The sequence below is a fragment of the Platalea leucorodia genome, assembly GCF_965183815.1.
Source record: "Platalea leucorodia genome assembly, chromosome: 9".
In the NCBI taxonomy this organism is placed as follows: Eukaryota; Metazoa; Chordata; class Aves; order Pelecaniformes; family Threskiornithidae; genus Platalea; species Platalea leucorodia.
In genome coordinates this window covers 51,840,635-51,866,021 of record NC_138831.1, presented here as the reverse complement: position 1 = coordinate 51,866,021, position 25,387 = coordinate 51,840,635, and the positions used below count along the sequence as shown (strand labels likewise).

General features: G+C 49.0%; 1 protein-coding gene across 1 annotated transcript in view; it reads right to left on the bottom strand.

Moving 5' to 3' along the window:
• The window catches only part of PPIP5K1 (diphosphoinositol pentakisphosphate kinase 1), a gene marked incomplete at its 5' end in the record, with an annotated part of 45,095 nt that extends 20,410 nt beyond the window's left edge, over nt 1-24,685 (bottom strand). Inside the window, 24 exons of the mRNA XM_082321028.1 lie at nt 1,299-1,389; nt 2,508-2,672; nt 2,985-3,101; nt 4,406-4,513; nt 5,961-6,075; nt 6,556-6,683; nt 7,700-7,923; nt 8,547-8,688; nt 9,608-9,790; nt 10,547-10,668; nt 13,830-13,958; nt 14,342-14,427; nt 15,415-15,524; nt 16,049-16,124; nt 16,573-16,659; nt 17,888-17,989; nt 18,447-18,568; nt 19,602-19,763; nt 20,047-20,148; nt 21,176-21,330; nt 21,567-21,652; nt 22,653-22,743; nt 22,835-23,030; nt 24,539-24,685. Of these exons, the coding sequence (XP_082177154.1) occupies nt 1,299-1,389; nt 2,508-2,672; nt 2,985-3,101; nt 4,406-4,513; nt 5,961-6,075; nt 6,556-6,683; nt 7,700-7,923; nt 8,547-8,688; nt 9,608-9,790; nt 10,547-10,668; nt 13,830-13,958; nt 14,342-14,427; nt 15,415-15,524; nt 16,049-16,124; nt 16,573-16,659; nt 17,888-17,989; nt 18,447-18,568; nt 19,602-19,763; nt 20,047-20,148; nt 21,176-21,330; nt 21,567-21,652; nt 22,653-22,743; nt 22,835-23,030; nt 24,539-24,685 (3,046 nt within the window). The remainder of the gene's footprint in view (nt 1-1,298; nt 1,390-2,507; nt 2,673-2,984; nt 3,102-4,405; nt 4,514-5,960; nt 6,076-6,555; nt 6,684-7,699; nt 7,924-8,546; nt 8,689-9,607; nt 9,791-10,546; nt 10,669-13,829; nt 13,959-14,341; nt 14,428-15,414; nt 15,525-16,048; nt 16,125-16,572; nt 16,660-17,887; nt 17,990-18,446; nt 18,569-19,601; nt 19,764-20,046; nt 20,149-21,175; nt 21,331-21,566; nt 21,653-22,652; nt 22,744-22,834; nt 23,031-24,538) is intronic.
• Between the last annotated feature and the right edge of the window lie 702 nt (nt 24,686-25,387).

Below are 25,387 nucleotides of genomic sequence, written 5' to 3'. Positions count from 1 at the left end.
CCAAGCAGATGCACGTCCTTGACTGTGTGCCATCTCAGAAATTCTCGTATTGATTCACATGGATTCACCGAGTAACCATGGGTTTCTTCAAGCCTAAGCAAGGCAGTCTATTACAGCTTACTTAATCCTGCAGGTGGTCTGTGAAAGGCCGAAGTAGATGCACCACATGAAACAGCACATTCAAAATCCAGTGCGGCCAAGGCTATTGTGCCTTTATGAAAATAATACGCATCAGCCATTCCTCCTTAGATTTTTCCAACTGGCTGGGAGCATAGCTGGCAGACTCCAGGGATACTTCCTAACCACTCTGAAGAAAATTCCCTTTACTTGATTAGAATTATCTTCCAAAGCAGCAGCTCATTCAAAAGTGACAAAGAAATGATCAGGCCTTTCAGAAATCTCTCGGCTGCAGGATGTCCACGTAACAGAGTAAAGAACTGATGAGTCAGAACTGCTGCAAGTCTATGGCCGTGCCATAATGCAAAAATGACTTTAAAGAAAAAGCAAGTGGGCATAACTTGGGCATTTCCACCTCCTGGTGCTTATTAGTCATCGGCAAGATCTAGGTTTCCCAGCTATCTTTGAACCTCATGACAGAAAAGGCAGCTTTTCAGTTTCCAAATAGATCTTGCTTTAGCAAAAATATTTCAGGAAGAATTTCAACTATTAAGACATAGTTTAGGTTAGGATGACAGGGAATGGTACTCTCAAGGACAGGCAGAGAACACCAAGTGCCCCAAAATATTCTCTTCCGCCGGCTACCATGCAAAGAATGGCTAATCAGGGATTCCAGCTCAATCGGAGAGCTGTCAAACGCCACTGCGGATGACAGATCTGTTCCATACAAGAGATCTTTATGAAGCAAGGGTAGAAATGTAATAGTCTTACGTGAAGAGCAGCTTTGCATGTAAACTACTGTTTTGCGGAACAGAAAGCACGCTAGTTCCCACGTAAAATCAACTCTTCCTACTAAGTTCAGAAATGGTATAACAAATGATAACGACATGGAACCAGAAGGCCAACCTGCAAATATACAGCTTGCTCTGTTGCTCCCATACTATAAAGGATGAAAAGTGCATCTTCTGTTGCTAGAAGCTGAAGGAGAAGATCATACACAAAAGGAAATACAATAAGATAGTCTCTACAGTGGTCTAAACAGTATCACTAAAAGAAGATATAATGCACACAGAGAGACATACAAAGATCTTAAGCCGGATGTGTATGTGGAGAGACAGACAGATGCCCACAGACATACAGAGGTACAGGTGAGCAGGCCGGTTACAGGTCAAGTACAGTACCTAAGCCACTTTGCTTCATCTCAGAAGACTGCCTGGAATAAGTGCTGAAGAGGCGATAACCTCCTGATTTGGAAGAAGATTCAGATAGCACCTGCAAAGACAGATAGTATAATCAGTGCCGTGCTCTACGTCACCCACTGGTCTCAAAAGCCTTTATGCATCAATTGAAGGTAAGGAAAAGTACGTCTCTTCCTTAAAATCACAGTTTTCAAGAAGCATAAAGGTTGTCATATATGCCAAGATTGTGACAGTGCACACTCAATTATAATTTCAAGTTTGTGTTGGGTTGTGGAACAGTGGAGGTTTCAAAAGCATGAAGAGACTCGTGTACTGAGCTCCCTGTCTCCCAAGACTCTTGCTGGGATCATTGGGACACAGACTTCCTCTTTAGCAGCAGGGAAGTATATCCCCTTTAACTCAGTATGTGCCTGTTACAAAGAGCCCCCGAGTACTGCATGCAAAGATTACATCATGAGTGACATAGAGATGGAAGCCAGCTAACAAATACCTCAAGCCCTAACTCTCTGCTCTCACTGGTGCAGAAAACAGAGAGTAAAAATGCCTGTGAAACCCCTCCAAAAGGAGGGGCAATTTCTAGAGCACTTTGAAGGTGCCAGCCACCTGCTGACTGTGAAGCTAGCCTTATGACGCATACGGCCCCGAAGGAGAGAAGTAAGAACAGTAAAATCAATCTTTGTTACTTTAGCAGATCAGTGAACGGGACAGTTCTAAACCCCGTGACAGCTTAAACACTCTGCAATAAAACCACCAGTCAGCAGGGACCCCCGATTTGCATGAGATCTTAGATGGGAGACTGGAACAAGAAATGTGGAGCTGAACCGTGAGAGGCAAAGGCTGGAGTCTAAAGGGAAGGCAAAGATGTCACCGTGGCTAGGTGAAGAGGTTGCACGCAATCTCATCGCTGGCTACGTTAATGCCTCTACAGAGCATGTAATCCAAATAATTCTTGTGTTTCTCAGGCATTTCCTTACTTGCTCTTCCTCATCAATTCCTCTGACCTGCGGTTCCCCTGTTCTTCCTCAATGAGGAAGAGTTTGGGAGGTCTGCCTTCCAAAAAATCCCTCTTCAACTTCTGCAGATCCTTTCCTAGAATCAACTCAAACTCTGGCACGTTAAAAGGAATGCCAGGAAACCAAAACCAAGCAAAAGACCTTCATTTGAACAACAAGGGCGCCATCGCATCGTTACCTCCATGGACCCTGTCTTCCGGTTCCTGATCAGCGGTGATCTTCGCTGAATGCTGACCGGCTCGGAAGGCTGCGGAGACCTTTGCTGCGCACGATCTGGCTCATCGATGCCCTTCTCTTTGGAGAGGTCCTCCAGGCTGCCTTGGTCTGCTTTCTTGTCCTCGTTCTGCAGCAGGGAAACATTGACACCTACAGGCACGAGGCCTTTGCAAGCACTGCCCAGGCACTGACTCCAGCCTTGGACCTCCCAGCTCTGCCGAGCTCAGGAGGATACCAGCATTCCCAAAGACTGCCCTGACAAACCCTCGGAGTTAGGCAGGGAACACCACCCCCTAACCGCCTGCAGCCACAAGAGAAAGGTCAGAGAAAACTTTGCTGCTGGAGACGGGACGGCAGCAGAGCCTGGCAGAGCAGCAAGGCTGCCGACGCGCTCGCCGCATCCGCAGCAGGGCAGCCTGCGCCCAGGCAGCGTGCTCACCTCCGCGGAGGCAGGCCGAAAGCCAAACCCCGTGGGCGCGTTTCTGTCTTCCTCGCAGCCTTTCACGCCGGGGCTGAAATGCAGCTCCACATGGAAACGCTCTTCTGAAGATGGGTCCTGTGAACGTGAGGCACGGGGAATAAGCAAATAAATAAAAATCAGTCCCACGTCAGCATAGGCCATGGTCTGGACCGGGGCCACCCTGCCATGCCAGTGCAGCACGCATCCCAAGCGCATCCTTTTGGAAGGAAAGCGGAAGCAACGAGAAACCATGAACATAACGGCTCTAGGTTTGTCTCATCCAAAAGGACAGCCCTTATTAGCACACAGCTGAGGCATTCAAATTGTTGTTATTTTGTAACAACAGCCACCAGAGGACCGAAACAGAATTGGGCTATATGTGTGTGTGTATATATATATATACACACATATACATATACACAAACCTAAAACATAGCCCCTTCTGATCCACTCCTGTTGCAAAACCAGCACACACTGGGGCAGGGAGAGACTGGTTCCCTCCTGGACCTTTAGTCTGGTTGTTCCAAGATTTAAGTAACTGTCTCTACTATTAATTTTGTTTTTCTTAGGGGAAGCCAGAGCTTTTGCAGTATCTGGCACTAATGATGTAAACCCAAAAGTTTCACCATCTCTACTTACTAACAGATTTACACCATTCCTAAGAGCTCCATTCAGAGTTTTGGGGTTGTTTTTGACAAAGAGGACTAGGAAATATTTCACTTCTACCATTAAAACCCCACATCAGCTTTGTGAACGCAAGATCCTAACCCTACGGTGTATGGAGGACAGGGACTGCTCCCCTCGCCCGCTACGGCCTCCCGCACCACAGGACCCGAGCACAGGACCTGGATTCAGTACGTGCAGTTTGGTGCCAAACCTACCTATGGTCATCACCATCAGCTTCCACATTCTGGCTGGTTTTTAAATGATTCTCCTTACTTCCTGAAGATATCAGTATATACTTCCCTAACTATATCAGTATATTTTTAAAATAAAAAAAGTTTGCGAATGTGGAATTCCAGGATATTTTCTAGAAATATTTGGAAAAAACTGCCAAATAGAATTTGTTTTTTATTTATTTTTTCCTACTGTTCATTTGTAATTAAGATTAAGAAGCAGCAAATTACTTTGCTTTAAGAAATGCTTTAAAATAGACAGTATCGATTACTTAAGTTTGGCATTACTGCTCAGGGTGGCATTCTGCTTACATGTAACAAGCATTAACTGGGTCACTGCCTCCCACCTAAAAATAAAAACTAGCAGTTGTGTTAACGATCTGTCCATCTTTATTCACAAGCGGAGACAGCTCAGGTTACAAACTTCCCGGCTGAACTCATCTCTCGGGGACTGCGCCTTGCCCCACGGCAGGAAGGGTTTTATCCTACGGCTACATCCCTCACCTTGTTGTTGTCCTCGTAGAGCATGATAACAATCTGGGTCATGTAGTTCAGCTCTGAGATAGCACTCAAATAGTCCATGGCTCTCTTCCACTGCTGGTCTTTGTTTTCCTGATATATACACATAAACAGTCGCACGGAATAAGCAACAGCAGACACCTTGCAGCATTCAGTGAAATGCGTCTGAGAGAGGTTGTCTCTCCACAAGATAACAACATTGTCAGGACAAAAAACACCTTGCTTAACTTGCACGAAGAGAGGTGACCTCGCAATGAGGGCGGGGTGCTTACAGTAAGGAGCAACTGCATAGAGGGACACTACAGCTACCCGTACAATCCACGTGCAGATCTGAGCACATCCAGCTGCAAGCCCCCTGTGCCATGCTGACTGGAGAAAAGCATAGCCCACGGCAGGCTCCCAGACACAGTCGTTCTCAAAGTGGCCTACAGAATGCAGTATTTTCGAGAAAACTCAAAAAAAGCATAAGGAATGAACTTGTGCTCAATAAGGGACCAAGTGCAGCTGCTTTTACACGATGCTGAATGAAAAGTCTACGGAGCCACGCCGGACCCCTGGGCTCCACGAGGCCGGGCAGCCCACCCCTCGTTGCTTCCCCAGCACTGCTAGGGAATGGCCGTACCTGCAGTGCCACCCATGCTGCTGTGGAGCGTCTCACCACCCTGATGGACGTGAAATGAACCCCACCGGTACAAACGAACCCAGATGCAGCCTAATATCCCTGTGCTGGCAACCCAGCATCCTCTGACACTCAAGTCGGGGAATAAAGAGCATCTTCTTCAGTGAGCAATTCAGAGGTACTTGCATGATCACTGCCTGTAGGTACACTGAACTTCCACAGACATCAGAAATCATGCCTGCTAAGCAAGCCCAAACAAGGCATTTCAGAACACCACGCTTAAAAATGGGAAGATCAATCTGAGAGCCTCTCGAGGAGTCTAAAGCAGAGCTTTCCTCAGGGTCTGCATGCCAATTGCTTCAGGAAGCAGGTTAGGAGAGCAAGTGAAGGTTGGATTGGATGAGTTAGTCCCCTAAAAATGTGCCATCTGTCCCTCTGGTAGAGAGCACCCCCTATGCATTTGCAACCTCAAGTCACTTCCTCTGCTAACTGATTTTCTTGACTTAGAATTGACTGAAAGTCACTAAATAACAGGGCCAAGCTCTTGAAATAAAGGGTCGAAGGAAGGAGGAAGAGAGAAATTCCCTCATCCCCATTGCCTCATACTGCTATCCTCCTACACAGGTAAGTGGTCTACTCATCTGAAACCAGCAGGACAGCTCTTGGAGAAAACATGCCTCTGCACAAGCAAGGCAGGCGGTGTCAGGACTGAGGAAGAACAATCCTCCTACAAGCCAGAAAGGCAGGAGGCTGCAGCATGCAAACACAGCAGAGACGGAGTTGGCCAGAGGCCACTGATGCACACCATTACTGGGGGAGCTGGCTACAGGGGCAACCTACAAACATACACTGTCCGCCTTGGAAAGGGCCACCGAAAAAAAGCAGGGAGGCTTACTCTGTGAGCATTGCTGGGACACTTACATCCAGGAGCCCCCCATAGCGGAAGATACTGAGCAGAGAGTGCACGTGGCTCTCACTGGTGAAGTAGAGCCGTGTCCGAACGTGGCGACCTGGTGACAGAACTCCTCTTGAGTACCTAAACCAAAATCAGCCCAGTGTTACTCACAGCCTGCTAATGAATTGCCATCTATCATACAGCAGCATCTCTGCACGCTTAATGGAATTAGAGAACCCCACACTGGGAACTGTCAAAGAGCAGCAGGAACAGAACAAACAGTGAGAGCACTGGGCACAGGAGCAGCGAGTTTTACGGCATCCTAATGGAGATGCGGGGTGGGGCAGAGGTGGCCTCATCATACCAGCACTTGCCCCTTGCAGAGACAGGGATGAAGGCACCACCATCCAACTACAATGGCTTTAAGCTCCTGCGGCACCGTGCTCCCGCTCAGCAGTCTCAATGGGCCTTTCCATTTCCCTTCTCGTTCTAGGAGCACCAACATGCCTCCCTCTTGGTGTGTCCTTCAGCGTATGTTCAGTGCCTCCTTCTGGCGTGGCCCCCACACACTGCTCCAAAGCTGCCCTCCCCACCAGCAGCAGCATGCAGCACAATCCTTACAAGGGATGTAGTTTGTTGACGGACTCATCTTCATGGGTTCTCTGTAGGTCCAGCTGGATCTTTTTAATGAGAGGAAGACAAAAGCCAATAGCAATCTCCAGTTTCTCCTCCTTATTAATCCCATATTCCTGCAGGAACAAAACAACAGATACCCCTGAGCCCTGGTTCTTTGCCACATCCTCACGTGAAAGGAGGCTGGACTCCAACAGGCCTGTCCACAGGCACCGCTGCACTTAAGCAAGGGCAGAAAGGGAAGTGTCACTCAGCACCATTTTTTTCCCCGCATATTGCAGAGGGTAACAGAGGACAGAGACTCCTCCAAGAATCCCAATCTGTCTAGACATGACTGTGGTATCCTTCCAACAGCTGAGATGCACAAATACCATCAGGGAACCTCCCCTCATGACACACAAACTTATACCCTGACCTGGCGTGAGCATTAATGCAACAACTGCTATTTGCAAAGATAAAACTTGAAGTGCCATGCTGGAAACAGCCAAACTGCATCTCATCAGGAACAACGTGAAAAAGTTTAGAAGACCACTTCTGCTCTACACAGGCACAAGTGCAATTGGACCTTGTGGGTAGAAGCTCATCCCATATAAACGAAGCATTTCTGCCAGCAGCGGGACAGAACAGCGGTGAATACAGAGATCGGTTGCACGTGGCCGTCCTTTCCCCTCCCGTGTTCATGGGCACAAACTTGCTGAGAAGCAAGCCAACTTCGCAAACTGAACAAGTTCTAGCTTGACAAGAATAACAAACTTGCCAGAACAAGCCTTCACTTTAACACAGAAATCTCTCTTCCCCTGTGCAATCTCGTCTGTGGGGAACGGGATGTTGCTACGGCACACGCGCTCGGCTCGAAGCTGTGCTATAATGCACTACGATGAACAGGGACAAGCTGCTGGGTCCGCTGTTCATTATTCTGACGCTGTCAGAATCCTCACCCAGGAAGCCAGCCCGGCCACATCTTAAGTCATAAATGGTTTTGGCCTTATACAAACACTAAGAGATATCTCTGAGAAATACCTGTGATACGCTGCCTTGAGGTAACATGCAAGAGAATTGAGAAAAAAACAGAGAGGGAAAGGGTCAGAAACCGACACCACAGACATCGTCACGCAGGCAAGGCAGGCTATACCTGGGGTATGATCACATCTGCCAGGGCTTTGGAGAGTTTGAAGAGTTCAGCTGTGCCTTCCAGTTTCAGCGCACAGTTGTGCTGTACATCATACTTGATGCAGTCATAGATATCGGGGATCTTGCTGATGTCGTAACGCCCATTCTTCATGCGGAAATCTCGCTCCAGCTTACTCCAGCGTTGCAGCATCAGTTCCAAAGTCTCACTGTGGTACAGCTGCAGGTCTAAACAGCAGAGAACACCAAACCACATTCACGTCCTGACTACTGCTGCTAGATTTCAAGTGACAGCTAGGACTGACTTCTCCCAGCACAGAAGGGCTCCGAATATTACGTCGCCCACAGGCATCACTGGACCTGCTGCATGGAGTTTTAACCTGCAGCAATAAGCTACTTCCGAAATACTCGAGAAAAGTGAAACTGCTTGCCTGTTGGCTTATGTCTGCCATAAATCGTGTGAAATGTCCCACAGATGCCTTTTTAAAACCTCTGCACTGTTATTAGGAAAGTTCTTAGAGGTGAGCAAATCCATGACCGCAAAACTTGCTGGTTAGAGTCTTGAGCTCCCCTCCAGCAAATGCTTGAAAAAATCAGGCATCCCTCTCCAGGCTATGCTGCTGCTGCTTACATTCACTCTAAACCCAAGATGCACATATCGTTTCCTTTACATTACACCTCTCTGTAACAGCTGAATGTGGAATAGGAGCCTTCTACATCAACAGCACATACAGAATTTCACCTTAGAATTCTTTGCTACAGACAAACATAAACCATAGTGGCGTTTGGGAGCTCTGAAGATGCAACAATAAATGAATCTGCTCCAGACACTTCCCAGTTCTGATGCTCACCTGCAGATTTTGGGTCTTCCAGACGTTTCTGTATCTGGGAGGTGAGATTCTCAATCAGGGTGAACACCTGGTTACAGACCTCTACTGGGTTCTGGATAAACGTCATGGAGTTGAGCAGAGAAGCACTGCCTGTAGGTGCTAGCTGAGAGGAGATACCAGCAGAGATGAGTTAGTACCTTTACAAACCGGGAACACAAAATGGCTGCCTTTTGCAGCTGTACTGCCTTCTTATTAGGTACAAAAGTTGTGCTCCCAGAAGAGCGTAATAAGCTGGCCTATTCCTAGGGGTAGTTAGGCATGTTTTAAAAACTTCCTCAGGACCAAAGTCAGAGGGAGCAAACAAGTGATCCTGTCAGATCAGACCTCCCTCCGCCTACAACATCCACTCTTGTCTCACTTCGCTTCTGTGCTTCAGCAGAAGGGCTTCATAGAATTTTTAAGCAGTTCTTTGAGGTGATAAATATGTTCCTTAATGGTAATGGATTTCAGTTCAGTAATCAGATCTCAGAGTCTGGGAGAAAAAGTTTTAGGGACTTGCTGGAGAAGCAGCTATAGTGCTTTTACTGGCTGCTGTGCTGGATGTAGCCCACGCTCTCTACTCTGCAGTTATCAGACACTGACAGGACCACGAAAGGGTTTGTATCCAAAAGATCTGTTCACACAGGCACAGAGCACAGATCTAAACTCTGGCAAGGCGTAGTCCCTGTCCACAGCAACTGGGATTGTTCTGGGCAGCATGCAATAAACCACAAGGACCCTTCTTTTAGCACACCCATGAGAATAAAATGCACTGGGACTTCTAAAGGGAGAGGAGGGTACCATAACGATTCTTGAAGGGGACAGTGGAGCAACACTGAGGATTTTCACTTGGAGAAAGGCAGGGGCTATTAACCTGCCCTTTCCCTCCCTAAGTTCTGTTTATATCCCGTCATTTTGACCTGAACTGATCTCAGACTAACCAAACTGCTGTTCACATACCAGCAGGCTTCACATCAAACTGCTGGAGCAATGCTATTCTCCTTCCAGATACAGGAAGCATTAAAGCCACCCAGGTGCTTTACCTTTTCATAATCCTCTTCACAGAACTCAGCATCCTTCTGCATGATTTCATGCAGTCGTGCCTTCACTCTGTGTTGACAGCTGCTAAGGGAATCACTGTCACTGTCCAGGAGACCGTTCATGTTGGCACTTTTCACCATTTGCACCAGGATGGGGGTCAGCTCTCCTTCCAGGGCCAGCAGACCCTAAAGCAACACAGGACAAGATTTCAGCTATATGCAACCCAAGCCACAAACATTTCTGGTAGTTTCATGGCCAGCCTTCAGTCAACTTGAGCAAAATCTGAACTGTCCTTGAAGAGCAGTTTTACAGCAACAGCACCTACGGTCACCAGTGACTCTGGCATGCTTCTAGAGCCATTCGAGACAACAGGCCAGCTCTGCCTGCAGCAGCCCCGGATTTGTCCAGGCAACTGTTGAGCAGCCAACTCTGTTGGAAAATGTTGAGACAGCAGAGGCTCTGAAAAACAGCTAAGGTCACCACCTTGGCTCAAGCCTTAACTGCTGAACCTGTCTCCTCCCAGTCCCCATCCCACACTGCACCAAAGGCATTTCATTCCCCTTTGAAATCCAGCAGTCAAGGAATAACCCCTCTAGCTGGGCAGTCATCCAAGAAACACTCATTTTGTAGGCAATTAATGCTCAGCAACAGGTCTGATGTGCTCTAACATCAAACACCAGCAACACTCCATAAATAACTCCTTCTCCGGTCAGAGTCCTGTCCTGGACAGGATACTAAAGGTAACATGCATGTGCAGCTACACTGGATTTCCAGTACCGCCCCACGCGCTTGCTATTAGCTTAGTGTACCACCATCCTCCCAGCAGAGCGGGGAAGCCCCTAGGACAGCTCCTTCCTCATCACCAGAGGTTCTCCTTTAGAACTGGCATATTTGAAGACTAATACAGCAGAACTAACAGATGCCCAAAAAAGGGGAAGGACCTTTGCAAAAGCTGCTGCTGTCATCTGAACTCGTCCCTCATCTGAGGCGTAGATCTTGAGATCGTGACGGTAGGTGCTGTGCAGCCTGAGCAAGCCACATCCAGGGAAACCAGCGTAATCACCTGGAACAGAAAACAAACTCAAAATTAATGTTCTGACACTTGCAAAACTATCAGCTGAACATGCTGCTTTAGACAACAGACTTTACTGTAGTAACAAAGATATGTAGAGAATTAATCACTTTCATAGCCAGCATTTAGGCTGCTCCAAAATAGACAGTTCTAGCCATACGTGATGACTAGAAATCTGATTCAGGCTTTGCTTAACTTGGGAAAGTTCATTTTGAGGGGAAAAAAGTGAGCATTCACCAGTCAAGTCTGATGCTGCCCAAATTCTGCAGCAACCCTCTCTGAACAGTCCACAGTTGTTCTGCTACCCTGAATACCCCTGTGCAGAACAAAGATGCACAAAAAAATTGCCTCCTTCTACTTGTTCTCTGCACGAGAGCAGGTACTGCTGCCATCAGAACTGCAGGCAGAGCTATTCCGGAGGGAGGCACCTGGCTTCCAAAGCATATCCTGCAGAGCTACAATTATCTTGCCGCACAAAATGCCGGTTTATTTATGACAGCTGAGTCAACCACAGGAGTCAGATCAGTAATGGGAGAAAGCAACTCATGCAGCTCTCGAGTCTGATCCTCCAAAGACAGTGCAGTGGTGACTAATTTGCTGCTGCCTGGAATCCCATGATGATTTTGCACAGTACCCAGTGACACTGCATGAGAAGACGGGAAAACTGCTCCCAGCTCTGAGCTCACAACTCAAGAGAAACACCCCGCTAGACCAGGACAGACACCAGCCAGAAGTCAGCTGTGTGTCTGGACAAAGCCGCCATGTACCAACTGCTACCCAGGAACACAGCATCCCACTGCAAAATAAGATCTCTCCCTCTCTGTGAACAACCACGTGAAGCAGAAGTCTCCAAAGCCGGGATTCAGAAGGGCTGAAGTCACTTTGTACATGCTCAGACCGAGCTCTACCGTGAGCAGGAGGGCAGCCACTTGGTGCTCACCACCTCTGGAGCAGCCAGTTCAGAACTGGCATAGACCTTACCTTAGGGCTCAGCCCAGCTTGCTGGTAACTGTGCTCCACTTGACCAGAGCTCTGCAGACAGGTCCCGTCTCTCAGGTTTTGGCTCATTACGCTGCAATCTACTCCCTGTGCTTCCACTGGAATTGCCTCTCCTGCACACTGTCTTCTGCTCTCCCCAATCTCTTGTCCAAGTCAGTGGCTGATCCTCTCAGCTCCGGGCTTCAGAGATTCACAACAGTACCAGCAAGTCCTAACCTAACCTTAGCCTTTCTAACTCACCGTTCCCATCTTCAGGAATGGTACACAGGCCTTGTCATGAAGATCCTCTGTGCACTACTGCTCCTCCTCCTTTAGTCTCTGTGCACTGACAGTCTGCTCTGCTTGTTGGCACCTTGCAGTAAGCAACAGCATGTTTTCTCATCTTTTGGAAAGTTTATCCTCACATTTGCTAAAAACGGGCTCTTGAGATCACAAGCATCTGACCTCACAGCTCACCTTCCTCGACCTGCTGGCAACACTCCTCCTAACGCAGCCCAGGATACCATTCGCCTTCTGTGTGGCAAGGGCACGTTCTTGGCTCATGTTCAACCCCAGGTCCATTTCTGCAAAGCTGCTTTCCAGCTGGTTGGCCCCCAGCGTATATTGGTGCAGGGGGTTGTTCCTCCCCAGAGGCAGGACTTTCAATGCCAGCCCATTTCTCCAGCCTGTCGAGGTCCCTCTGGATGGCAGGACCACCCTCTGGAGCATCAGCCACTCCTCCCAGTTTCATGCCATCTGCAAACTTGCCGAGGGTACACTCTGCCCCATCATCCAGATCATTAATGAAGATATTAGAGAGGATCGGACCCAGTTTTCACCCCTAGGCTACACCGCTAGTTCCTGGCCTCCAACTAGACTTTGTGCCCCCGAATCCAGCTGTTCAGCTAGCTTTCAATCCACCTCACTGTCTGCTTCATCAGCTCTGAGGATGTTACCGGAGACAGTGTTGAAAGCCTTAGTGAAGTCAAAGTAGGCCATAGCCATTGTTCTCCCCTCACCTAAACAAGTCAGTCACTTCACTGCAGAAGGTTATCAGGTTGATTAAGCATGAATTCCCTTCGTGAATCCATGCTGACTACTCCTAATCACCTTCCTACCCTTCATGTGCCCAGAAATGGTTTCCAGGATTAGCTGCTCCGTCACCTTCCCAGGGACTGTGGTGAGGCTGACCAGCCTGCAGTTCCCTGGGTCCTCCTTCTTGTTTTTGAAGCTAGGAGTGACATTTCCTCTCCTCCAGTCCCCAGGCACCTCCTCCTGTCCCCACAATCTTTCAAAGATAATCTAGAGTGGCCCTGCAGTGACATCCGCCAGCTCCCTCAGCACTCGTGGGTGCATCTCATCAGGGCCCGTGGACTTATGTACGTCCAGTTAGCTTAAGTATGCCCTGACCAGATCCTCTTCCACCAAGGGTAACTCGTCTTTATTCCAGAAGGAAATCTTCTCCAGTTTAAATCAGCTTAATTAATTTGAAATTTAATTAAATTGAATTAATTACACATACAAGTCAAAGATAAGCAGTATCCAATACCGATCTCATCAGATCAATACAGTAGCAGTGTACTATTTCTGACTCTCTACTTGGATGAAAAAGGCGATCTCAGCCTTTTTTTTTTTCTTCCCTTTTGGGCTCTTGTTGGTCTGTGTATGTACTAAATGCTTTTCAGAGTCACAGAATTATGGCAGAGAAAATACGGAGAAGGTACCTTCCTATTCTCCTGCCTCAAGGCAGAATTATCTGTGTTTCAAGATAGATTTCCTCTGTTCTCTACATCTGACCTAAATTCCTTGTTAATCATACATAAATTTTGAATCGTATTTGCTGCATCAGAACGTATCTTATTAGAATTGCTTCTCTTTTTTGAATACCGGCACATTAGTTGAAAGAATGCTATTGTGCTCCAAGATATACTGAAGTTTAACCACTGCAGCAGACATTTCCAGCCAGCTTAGGGATCTCTGGGTGCAAAACCCACTTGAATTATTTATCCTTACCAGGTCAACTCAAAAGAACAAAACCAGCGATGGCCTGAGTCACCCAGGCTGCACACAGCCCACAGATGTCTGAGCATCCCTCACACTGGTCATTAGTCACCTGGGCTGGGCGGCCTGGCACAGTCACAGGACAGGACCGGAGATGCAGGGGCAAAGCTTACCTTGGCCTCCAGGGTACATACAGCGGAAGGCTCGCCCCAGCTCTTCCGCCTGGACTCTTCCTGCTGGTGTCAGCTCTCCACCCCATTTAAGCACCAGGAGAAGGGATGGGGAAGGCTCTCGGCGAGCGTCTAGGAGACAAACAGGTACTCACTACCTCAGACCTCAAAGCTGAGCTTGCAGGGGGAGAGGAGGGGAGGAAGAAGAGGTTGTCATCAGCACCTTGCAGAGCGTTCTCAACACAAGCCTGACCCAAAATCCCCAGGTTGGGGGATATACTTGAAGGTACAGGCTGACATTCACGAAATTGGAAGCATAAGCCCTGTGGCACTATCCGGGGTGTACTGGCACACTACATTATGCATCACTCCCACCCTTCATATGATGCGAGCAAAGATAAGCTATGGGTCACTAATTTTGCTTGCACGTCCAGAGGCCTATACAGGTAGGACAGCTGCACGCACTCTTGACCACCAGGCTTTAAGATCATGGCAGCAACATCAGGTTTCTTTACCTTCCTCTTCACTCGCAGCTTTCGGATGTCCATGAGGCAGGTAGGTCAGCTGAACCTTACGGTTGATGCCAGAAAAATGCCCATACCTGTCACAAGGAGAGGGGGAAACAAAAATTCGAACAAATCAACTCCACTCACCCTTTGCCCAGAGGTCCCTAGGCAGCACACAGCAAACACACAGCACAGGCAAGAGACTTTCTGCTGCAACGCCAATTGCCACGGAACACGAACACTTTTGCCATCTACCTGTGACCTGGCACGCACCCCAAAAAAAGCCAAACACCACCCTCAAATGAAATGCAAAGACCCATTTACTTGCTCGCTCTTCAGCTGGCAGCGCTCTGGGCTCATACCCCACCAGGGCTTTAATCAGCCTTAGTTCATTTCTGTCTGCATCCTTAGCAAGCGAATTAACGAGATCACAGAAAAAAACCCATCCGCCAGCCGCTCTGAGGATAACCACATCGCTAATGAGCAGAAAGAGCAGGGGAAGGAATCATCGCAAAAATTCATCCTCTGTGCTCCACAGACACGGCTTGAGCGCAGACACTGCCTGCGAATGCCGCAGTGAGCTACAGTTCTGAGAGAAACCCGGCTTTTGTTTCTAAGATGCCAACACCACCCCATCGTCTTGTATTTCGGCTGTGCGAAACCTAAGAGGACACAAACATCTTTTCATGTTTTCCAGGCTCCTTTTTGTTAAACTTTTGGCACCAGGACAACCTTGTTTAAAAACAAGATTTGTTCCAAATTTATCAAAATGCTTCATATCTATGCGGTCCCTACAGGACTACAGTTCCTCTCCCGCAGCATAGGAAGCTCGGTTTTGCCTCAAGTTGTCTAGCCAAAAACCAGGCACACTTGGAACAAGAATCAGCAGCGGTTTTGATGCCAAGGAGAAAACGTTAAGTGCGTGACACCTTTCACGTACAGCTGCTAACAGGGGGTGGAGGAGACTCTGACCTCTGGGGAGCCAGCTGGCCAGGACATCAGCAGCACAGCTCGTTTCTACATCGCATGCTGACCCGCGGCTCTGAGACAAACCCACGGTGCCCCGAAATATGAACCCTTACATCTCCAAGACGCTCTTCAGCTGTTCCAGTTTGGATTTCCTCTCCTCAATCTCGCAGTCGCTGTGGGTTCCCAGGTCCACCACAAGCTGCCGTGCAATGTCCAGCACTTCCTGTGGGAGAGCAGACACTCTCAAGCATCCACCGGTTCTGCCTCGGACTCAACACTGTACTCTTGCAAGGCCCCCAGACAGCTTCACCCACTATCAGATCCGCACAGACACTCATCAGAGACACATCATTTCATAAGACACAGCTCAGGCAGGACAAACTTTCACACTGCAGCTTGCTTCACCCCCACCCTGTGCTCCAGCCCCGTTCAGAACCAAGCGGGTGCCTCCAGCTGCCCACTCCCTAGCCTGGACCCGTCTTTCACCAGAGGCAACCACAGCAGATGGGCAAGCTGCATCAGGTCATCCCCATCCTACAGTCTTCGCACCAGCCAGGAACAGTTTCCATTCTGCTCTCATGCTATCACCCAACCGAGCGTGCACAGGGTGGGGAATGAGAAAGGGAGTGTTTGTGCAACAGACTCTTCCCTTTTGAGGGTTTCCACCCTCCCAAAGAATTGCCTCGCACTGGGATCTATATTACCTGCAATGTCCCACACAGTAACCCCAGAGAGGACTCCCCTCACCTGCAGCTGCTCTGGTTTCTTCAGCTTCAACTTCCCTGTCTTGTAGCCATCATATTTCTCAAATAATTCAAAGAACCTGAACAGACAACAAAGAACTCAATCCATTTTCTGCTGTTTCAGTGCTACAAGAACTGTCATCCCTACATATGCATTCATACTCTGTTCCTCAGGGAGAACCAGCAGGCCCACTGGCTCTTTCCTATGCTTCAGAAATTCTGAAAAAAACAAGTGTTTCCAGCCACAGGTACGAAAAGGAAGCAGCCACTAGCTTCCCATGCAGTGGGGCGCTTCCCTTTGCGGCACCTAGCAGACCTTTGCTCACTCTTTCAGTGTTCACACAGAAGGTGCCAGGATGCTTATGGGGAAAGGGGGCTCCCTCAACTGGGCAGAAAGCATTTGCTTGAATGGAGCCAGGAAAAAGCACTGCCTCCCATGCACTCAGCCCTTCTGCTCCTCCTCTCGATTCAGAAAATGGGCCCTCCTCACTTCCCAGCAGCACAGCAGCTTCTTGGCTTGACTCTTACCGGGGATGCTTAACTTCCATCTTCATCTTCTGCTTTGGGGTGCGATCGCCATGCCGGATGACTGCAATAACGCAACGAAGCTCCATCCTGGGGAAACACCAGATACCCCTGACAAATGTGCCTCCACGCTCCAGAACTGCCACCAGAAAGTAGTTTCCCACTGTTCTGTCAGTCCCATCCTTTTGACAGCTGCTTTCCACATCAGCAGCAGAACTTCTCCCAGACTACACCAGGCACAAGTGCCAAGGCTGTAAAAGCAAAGTGCTGCAGACACTACCAGATCATCTGGCTTCCTATCAGGGAAAAGCACCACAGTACCATAATATGACAGGCAGAACCACATCTGCAGCAGAAAGGACCAGGCTGGATGTTACAGAATCTACAGAAACAGCATTTTGAATTGTGCCAAGCTTGTTTTCATGCCCAACTTGTGTAATGCTCATAGGACCACTTAGAAAGACCTGGAAAAAACAACTTGGTTCAGAAGAATGGTTTTACAGCTGGGGTCCTGTCTTCGAGCAACCAGCAAGAGCTGTACCTAGAAAGACCCCATAGCAATCAGCCACCTGCAGGAACCAGTAGTTAGGCTGGCTAATTTCAGAAGGGCTACATGAGTGCTTTTCCAGATACTACAATATCCAACTATTTCTTAGAGGATCCCAGAGAAATGGGGATCAATTCTATCCATCTCGTTGCCACAAGGTGTCGGTGAAGCCAGCAGTCCTGTGAACACAAGGGTGAATACCTACTCTCAATCTACCTTTTCTGTAGCACCTACTTTGTTCACTTCATACAAGTGTACAAGTGCGCCGAGGATCACAAAGAAACTTTTGCCTTTGGTCTTTTAGCCTTATGTGGTGGAAAACGAGTGAGGCCAACAGTATGAAATGAGGGTCTGCCAAGTGTACAGGTAACGTGAATACTTCAGCTAATTGTTTTCCACCCATTTCACTGGCAGCTCAAGACGCATTTTCCCCAAGTAGCAGCCTACTGAACAGTGAGCCAGCTGCGGCGATGCCCCAACCTGCTTCTTGTGCTGCCCAAGAATTTGGGCCTTCTGAAAGCCACGTGAGCAGTTTCTGTTATTCCTTCAATGACTGCTCATCTGCATTCATCAAACCCACGACTAATTTACCATCCCTCACCCCTTTCATGTGCATGGCTAAGCCTTTCCACAGGCATTTCAGGACTGCAACCAACACAGCCGCCGGAGAACACCAGGCTGCTGGGTGATTGCCTGTCCCTCGGGCAGGGTTTGCACCTTGTCCCTCATGTCCCATCACCGGCATTCTTTGAGAAGATGGCAGGTACTCACATGGTGCCTGAAGTTGTGGGGACAATGGGAATGTCTTCTGCCTCTGTTGGGATGGACCAGGGAATATGAAACTGGGGAGCCAATTCCCGCATTATTATATTTCTGGAAGAAATCAGAATACAAAACTCACAAGAAATTCCATTCCCTTTGTTCTCCACCTCCCGCTTAGTGGTCCAGTTAAAAGATTTGAAGAGAGCCACAGAACTTCTCCTCACCTTCCTCGCAGAGACACCTACCACACCATGGGCTAGTTAGGGCACCCCAAAGGGACACCAATTTCCCTCACATCACCAATACCGCAGCTGGGCTTAGCATCCAGTGAAAAGCCCTGTAAGATACACCTCGCTGTAGACAGAGACGGCTAATCCCAATGCAGGCAGGAGCTCCAGGGGCTAAAAATAATCGACTCATTCCTCCCAGAGCCAAGCTTTCACCTGCTGAACAAATGTCCCCATATGAACCACCTGCAGACTGCTCCGACATACTGATCAGGACTCCACAGTCATTTTACTTTACTATGCGTTACCTTACCCGCTATCAAAACTTTAATTTTACATACCCGAGGATTTTGGCACAGTCATCGTAATACTTCATAGAGTTCTTCACAAAACTGAAGCCGTTCACATCGCAAACAAAAGAGTGGCCGTTTGCCCGCAGGAGGTCGAACCCGCACACAGTTTGCTGCAGGAGGAAGCAGAGGACACGGGGCTCAGGCGCGCGGTGGGGGAGCGCAGCAAGGGGACAGGGCTGCCCAGCCAAGCGGGGCGCGCACACAGACCCAGCCTACGCTGCCCAGTCCGGCTCCACTGGGGCTGCAGCCGTCCACTCTGTGCCTACCTCATGAGCCTTGAAGAAGTGTGAAAATACAGCCACTAGCCAGCAGTCGCAGGCCCTTTAGAGGTACGCCCTCACAGCTCTATCAACAAAAGGCCCAACTCACAAGCCCCCGGATTAAGCCGTCAGGGCCGTCCCCTACCTCCCAGAGCTCTAAAGGCTCCTGAGCCTTTAGAGCCAGCAGCTCCTGGTTCTCCTGCTCTTGCCTCTAAATCCAACCGTTTTGAACCGGACTGGCAAGTACGGACAATAAGTGGTGCAGGCAAAGACATCCATCACTATGTGGAAAAGGCTACAAGGCAGAACAAGCCCACAGCTGCATCAGCACCACTGCATGGGTTGCAGATTGCAGTGGGGGCAGGAACAAGTAGCCAAGTGCTTCTTCTGCTGACATTGCTGAACATGTCATGCAACCATACCTAGACTCACACACTCACTCTACCGACCTGTAAAATAGAACACAAATGTGCAGCAAAGCCAGATCAAAAACAGAACCAAAAAAAACCAAACCCCAGAATAAAAGACGACCAAGCTTTCCACACAAACACAACTAGGAAACAGCAAGGGTGGGACGAGCGCAGGTCAGAAGGACAGTAGCGTGCTCAGAATCTGATATTAAATGCTGGACACCAGCCGCCTGCCAGCACAGAGGGCATTTGCTGCAGGCCCTCCTGCCTTCCCAGCCATTTTAGACCAGTAAACTGCCGTGGCCAGCAGGACCAGCTGCACCCAGCCCGCAGAGACGGCAACTGGCATCAAGCGTGGAAGACCGCCACACCAGAGACACATTGGGGTAACAGAGCTCCAGCTTTAACACTGACCGAGGTTCGAATCACACATTTGTGGAGTGTTCTGCTTACATAAGAGAGAAAAAACAGACCTTAAAGGCTACACAGACTTTCCGGGCAACCAGCTTCTCCATGGCAGTGAGCATGACCGGGTAACGGATTTCTTTCCCTTCACTGTCCCGTTCAACCTTCCCATCCAAAGCAGGGGATTTGCGAGCCTCTGCATGGGCATAGTCCGGCCCAACAGTGTACACCTGGGAAGAGAAACAGTTACACCTGAGATAACCACCTAGATTAACTGCAGCTCCCAGAAGGTATTCCTACTGCAGACACAGAGAGAAGATCAGATGCTCTCACGCATTCCTCCTGTTACGACCTACAGAATGCCCGCTCCCCGCTCTGGGATCCAAGCTGCACAGTCAGCATCTCACAGCTTAAACAAACACTCCAGAATCTAAGTAGGACTAAGCAGGACTGCCCAACCTTCAGCCATCCCAGGCCTGGGGAAGGAAGGAGCTATTCCAGGCTTTTCCTTACCTTTACATCGGTGCCATCTGTAGGCATGAACTCCTCATAAATGTACGAGCCTGTCTTCCTCACGCTGCTCTCTGGGGAGTACACGCTACTCCGGCTGCCAATCTGAAAGCACAGAACAAACACCTCAGGGGAGAGCATGGGGCTCCTTTTCTTAGACGGAAGAACAAAAAGCCTAAGTTTCACCCCATGTGTAGAGAATTAGCAGAATGCCTCTCAGAAGCCCCAGCTATTACAGCACACTTATTTATGGCGGACAAAAGAGGCTCCAAAACACAGACAGTAGGTATGTCCTTTTCCAGGCTTTAAAGACAAGAAAAGTTATTACAGACCATTACGTTGACTCCAATCACTACAAGGATAGGGAACAAAAAACAGTGGATAAAGAAAAGTATAGAAAGAAAAATATAGAAAGTACGGAGCCTAGCTAATAAGCAAATGAACATAAATGATGACAAGTGATAAGCAGAGCACTTTAACTTCCTTCTAGGACAGCTAACTGATCTTATGGACAGAGGATGATGTTGTTTTCACTTTTAGTGAGGCTTTGGATACAACCTCAAGTGGCACGCCTGTGTGTTAGCCAAGGAAACAATCATTTTAAGATTATTAATGGCAGATGCATAACTGGTTGGAAAAAAGATATATCACAGCTATTAACTGTTCGCTGGCAAAGCAGAGGAAGTGAGTAAGGGCAGATTCCCTGTGGAATCTAGGAATAAATACTGCATTTATCACATTTGCAAGCTACATTAAGCTGAGAAGGGCAACAATGATGTTAAAGGACAGGAGCATAAGTTTAAAAAAAAAAAAAAAATCATCTTGATAAACTGAGGAAGTGATCTGGAAAAAACAGCATGCAATTCAATAAGGGCCACAGTTCTCCATGACTGCTAGACAGGACACAGGTCAAACAGAGGATGGGGAAGGCAAAGTCAGACTACCACTAAAATATGTCTTCAATTCCCAGGTAGATGGGGTTGAACTAGAAGTTCTAAGGAGGTCCAGATTTCCCCAACACACAACCTTCCTTTCCCCATCACCGGCCCCAACACTCCCTCCTGAAGCCCCGTGGGTCTCAGAGCCACAGATCTGTTGGTTCCAACACCAAAACTGGAGTCCCCCTCCTCACCTTCCGAAAGAGCCGCTGGCTGCCCCCGCCTGCTGACGTCGGGTAGTAAATATACACATTATGGTCTTCAGCACTGACTGGCTTCTCTACAAATGGCTTTGGGAAAACAGCTCCATTTACTTCCACATGGTCCTCTCCTTCCACCAAGTTGCACTCTGCAGACAAAGCACAGCAGCAGCGTGTTAGGAAAGGGTGAGGCAGCCCTAGTGCAGCGCCGAAGCCCTTCGGCCCCGGCCAGTCAGCCAGCTTTGCTGTTGGGACCTCTGTCTGCAAAAAACAACAGACTTGTGAATCGGGCCTCTTCAAACTGATTATCAGTGCCTGTTCTCTGCAGAATATCTTAAACAGCACAGTATGTGAAAATGGCTTTCAGTAGAGCCTGGACACTGACCTTCTGGTCTATCAGGGTCTCGATTGAGCACAGCATAGCGGGGCAAGTCTATTCCCTCTTCTTGAAGGATCCGATACACTTCACGCCTGTAGAGGACAGAAACGGTGTCAGGAGAGTCTAGAAGGTCCCCAGTACATGCCAAGGGAAAGGCTTCACTCCCACTGACGAAGAACAAAGTCAAATGAACACAAAAAAGCCTCAAGACAGAGTGCAAACCCTTCTCAGCACATTCTCCAGATAAGACCTACAGGCTATGGGGCACGCCTCAGTCCTACTCCGGACAGAGATGTCCCAGAGAAAATCTCTACCTGGCCTAAACATGGATGCTCATTTACTAGCACATGCCCCATCCGCAGCAACACACGCAGCACACGCCATGTACCCAGATCTGCCCTCTCGAAGGGTGCCCTGTCACGCTAAGCTGCCCAACACCCAGGCCAGGCAGATGCAGCAGAGCCTCTTTTCACCCTCTGTCAGGGGGGAAACCGCAACTCTTTCACTAGAGTTACACCTTGGGGTGCCTGTCAGCACCCGCAGGAACAGCGCTCACAACCCCAAGACACGGCAGGAGCGCCGGGGTCTGGTACGAGCCCTACCCACACACAGCCGAAGCAGTCTGGCTGGGCGCACTCAAGTACGTGACTGCTGGTGGCCTCCACCAAGAGCTGACCGAGAAGGCTCTTGAAGTGTCTGACCAACACACTCTCCTCAGGATCTGACCTGGCCTTGCTCCCAATTTCTGTCCCAGAACCCCATCCCTTGGCTCTCCTACTCAGCGACTAGTCTTTTTGTCTTAGTCGTGGCAGTCCCGTTCTGAGAGCGCTCTTCCACTTCCTCCTTCACCTAGCCATTCCTTACCAGACATTTGCACCAGAAAACGAAACATGCCAAGTCTCAACGGTTTTACCCCCAAATCTATTCCTCTCCATGTTTTGGAGAAACAACCCCTAAAAGCCACTGCTAAGGTCCCCTTCCTCCCCACCTCGCTTTGCTTGTGGCCAAGAAGACAAAGTTTGCACAGCATGCTGAGGAGAGGAATCGGACAGAAGAAGAGGGAAGGGGCTTTAGGGGATCACAGGCACCTACCTGTCCTGGATATAATACTGCATATCAAGGTCATTAATCAGAAATGGCTTGCACAGCTTGGCATAAGCAACTGCTTTATCCAGGGGGAATCCTGAAACACAGGGGTGGGGCAGGGGGTGAGAATGAGTGCTGCTCCCTTGCCCAGATCTCAGGCAGGCTAAGGCCTGCCACAGACGTTTTACCTTTGGAGTGGAACGATATCAGGCAGTCACAAGAGGGCCAGTTCTCCACCGGTTCATTCAGAATAACGTCTTCCCCCATAATCACCACTGTGATATACTCAAACTTGCACAGACGCTCCAGAATCTGTGTCATGGGCTTTGACTTGGACTTTTTGGTCATGGCACAGATTCCAACCACAATCTGCCGTTCAGGTGGCTAAGGGAAGATAAAGATCAGTTTAGTACAGGGACAACTACTTTACTGAATTTAAACTATAACAGTGTAGAAACGCAGCCGTGCAGAACAAACAAGGGATTTTCTCCCAGCCTTACGCACTCGCAGCTCTTGCTAGACTCGAATCCATACTCACTTCCAGCTTCCCCTAGAGTCCACTGCGGGACATCATTAAGGAGCAGCCCAAAACAACCGCCTCTTTGCCAGGCAGTATGTACCTCCTCCTTGTACTGGGCACTAATGCTAAGGTCAGAAATAAATATCTGGCATCTGAACAAGCAGCAGGGACTGGAAACCCACATCTTGTTCTCTGGCCCATAACTCACCAAGACAGTTGGTGGACTTAGGCAGGCTCAGAGAAGAGCCGCAAATGTTTTATAACAAAAAAGTCCAGGAGCTCATTCTGTTTGTCTTATCTGAGAGAAAATGAAGGGGAGATTACAACCGTAAGTAGCTACGAGTAGAAAAGAAACAGTACCACGTGCTCTTCCATATATCTGACGAAGGTACAACAAGATCCAGTGGGACAAAGTTAAGCTGAGTAAGTCAAGAGAGAAGGTGTGCATTCACAAAGCATCGGTAACCGTAACAGAGGAACAGGCTAAGGTTTGTAGTGGACCTTCCATCACCGTCTAGAAACCCCAGACTGGATGTTTTCCTGACAGATTAGTTCTGGCCCAAGCAAGATTAAACACAGTGAGATCATCTGAAGCGATACGCACAGGACCGCGGGTTACCCAGCACAAGCAATTGTGGCTTCAAACTCAGCTGAGACTTCAGAACACACCTGATAAATAGCTCCTCGCTGAGCATCAAGGTGCGCAACACTGCGTGGGTCTGAAGGAAGCCCATGAGGGCTCCTAGGTCAACAACCCGCTTGCAGTGGAGACTCGGGGCGCAGAGGCAATGGAAATGACCACTGCGCTGGCGTAGGGCCCCAGCAATTCGCACAGCCAGCAGCATGTCCCTGCAGCGTCCAAGGCCCACGTGCAGGACAGCAAATGTAACATTTAATATAACACTGAACAAGGGCCAAAAGCAGTCAGGAGCTGGAGATCAGTCTCCTTTCTGCATCCTGCTCCTGGAGGTTACAGAAAAGAATAAATGCTTCCTTTCTGCAGACACACCTTTGCCCTTTTCACAGTTCCCAGAGTTTTCCTCAACAATTTCCCTGGTGAAACAGAAAGGTTTACAGGAGTGTCAGGGTTAAGTTGCTAGGAAAAAGAAATCCGCTATCGTACCTGAAAAAGACCTGCAAGCAAAAAGGCTAGGATTTGCTGCAGCACGAGGCAGCGAGTATGGCAGCATGACAATGCAATATGTCCTGGCAGAAACGACATTGCTGTTCCCCACGGCTGTGCCACACAGCCCGGTGCCATATCCCCTGAAATCCTGACTGCCCGCGGCCTCAGCAGCAACCGCGCAAACCCTGGCTGAGACCCAGGAATTCTGCCCAGATGCTCCAACCCAGAACGCCGGGACTTCCTTACCGACTCCTCCTCTTCATCATCTTCAAAGAAATCAGTTTCATCTGTCTTCATGTTTGATCCCAGAAAGTCTGTCTCATCATCCCTGGAACCGACAACAAACCGGGGAGTGGAGTTCTCTCCCTCACTGGAGGTCGTCAGGGACGACATTGCAGCTTCGGTGGCCGACCATCCCGCTCTGGAATCACAGCGTGCAAAAAGGGACAGAGAAGGTCAGACGCAGAGCGAGCCAGGGGCCGGCTGCGCTACTGGAAGTGGGTGATGGTGGGGAGGGCAGGGACTGATCTGGCATGAGAGAGCCCAGGGACAAAAGGAGGGAGCGGGAAGAGACCCTTGGGGTGGGTCTTGGATCCTTGGATGGATGAGAGATCCAAGAGACCCTTGGATCCGGGATGGGATTCGGGATTGATTTAAATTAACCCCTTTGCACCAACTGGGAAAGGGACAGTGTCACCACCAGTGCTGAAATCATATAAACCTTACAATGATGCATGCTCCAAGCCGCTGTCTAAATCATGGGAGGGGACAGTGGACACTCTCGCAGCCTCGTACACCCAAAGACATCAACTGGGACTCCAGAAGTTAGGATGAAGCTTAGGACGGTGACTTTCCAATCGCCAATTTTCATCCTTTCAGCTCAAGAAGACCTACAGTAACAGAGAGACCAGTTTGAGACGTGCATGAGTTTGCAGGGAGGAGGGAAAAGGAAGAAGCGACAACTCTTTGGCGGGGAAAGAGGACACAGAGGAAGCATCAGCAACAGTTTGGGTCGCAGGTCAGGGCTTCTGGGTTTGCAGGCTGGCTCTGATTTACTCTGTGACCAGGGAAGTCGATTAGCGGGATACAAGCTAT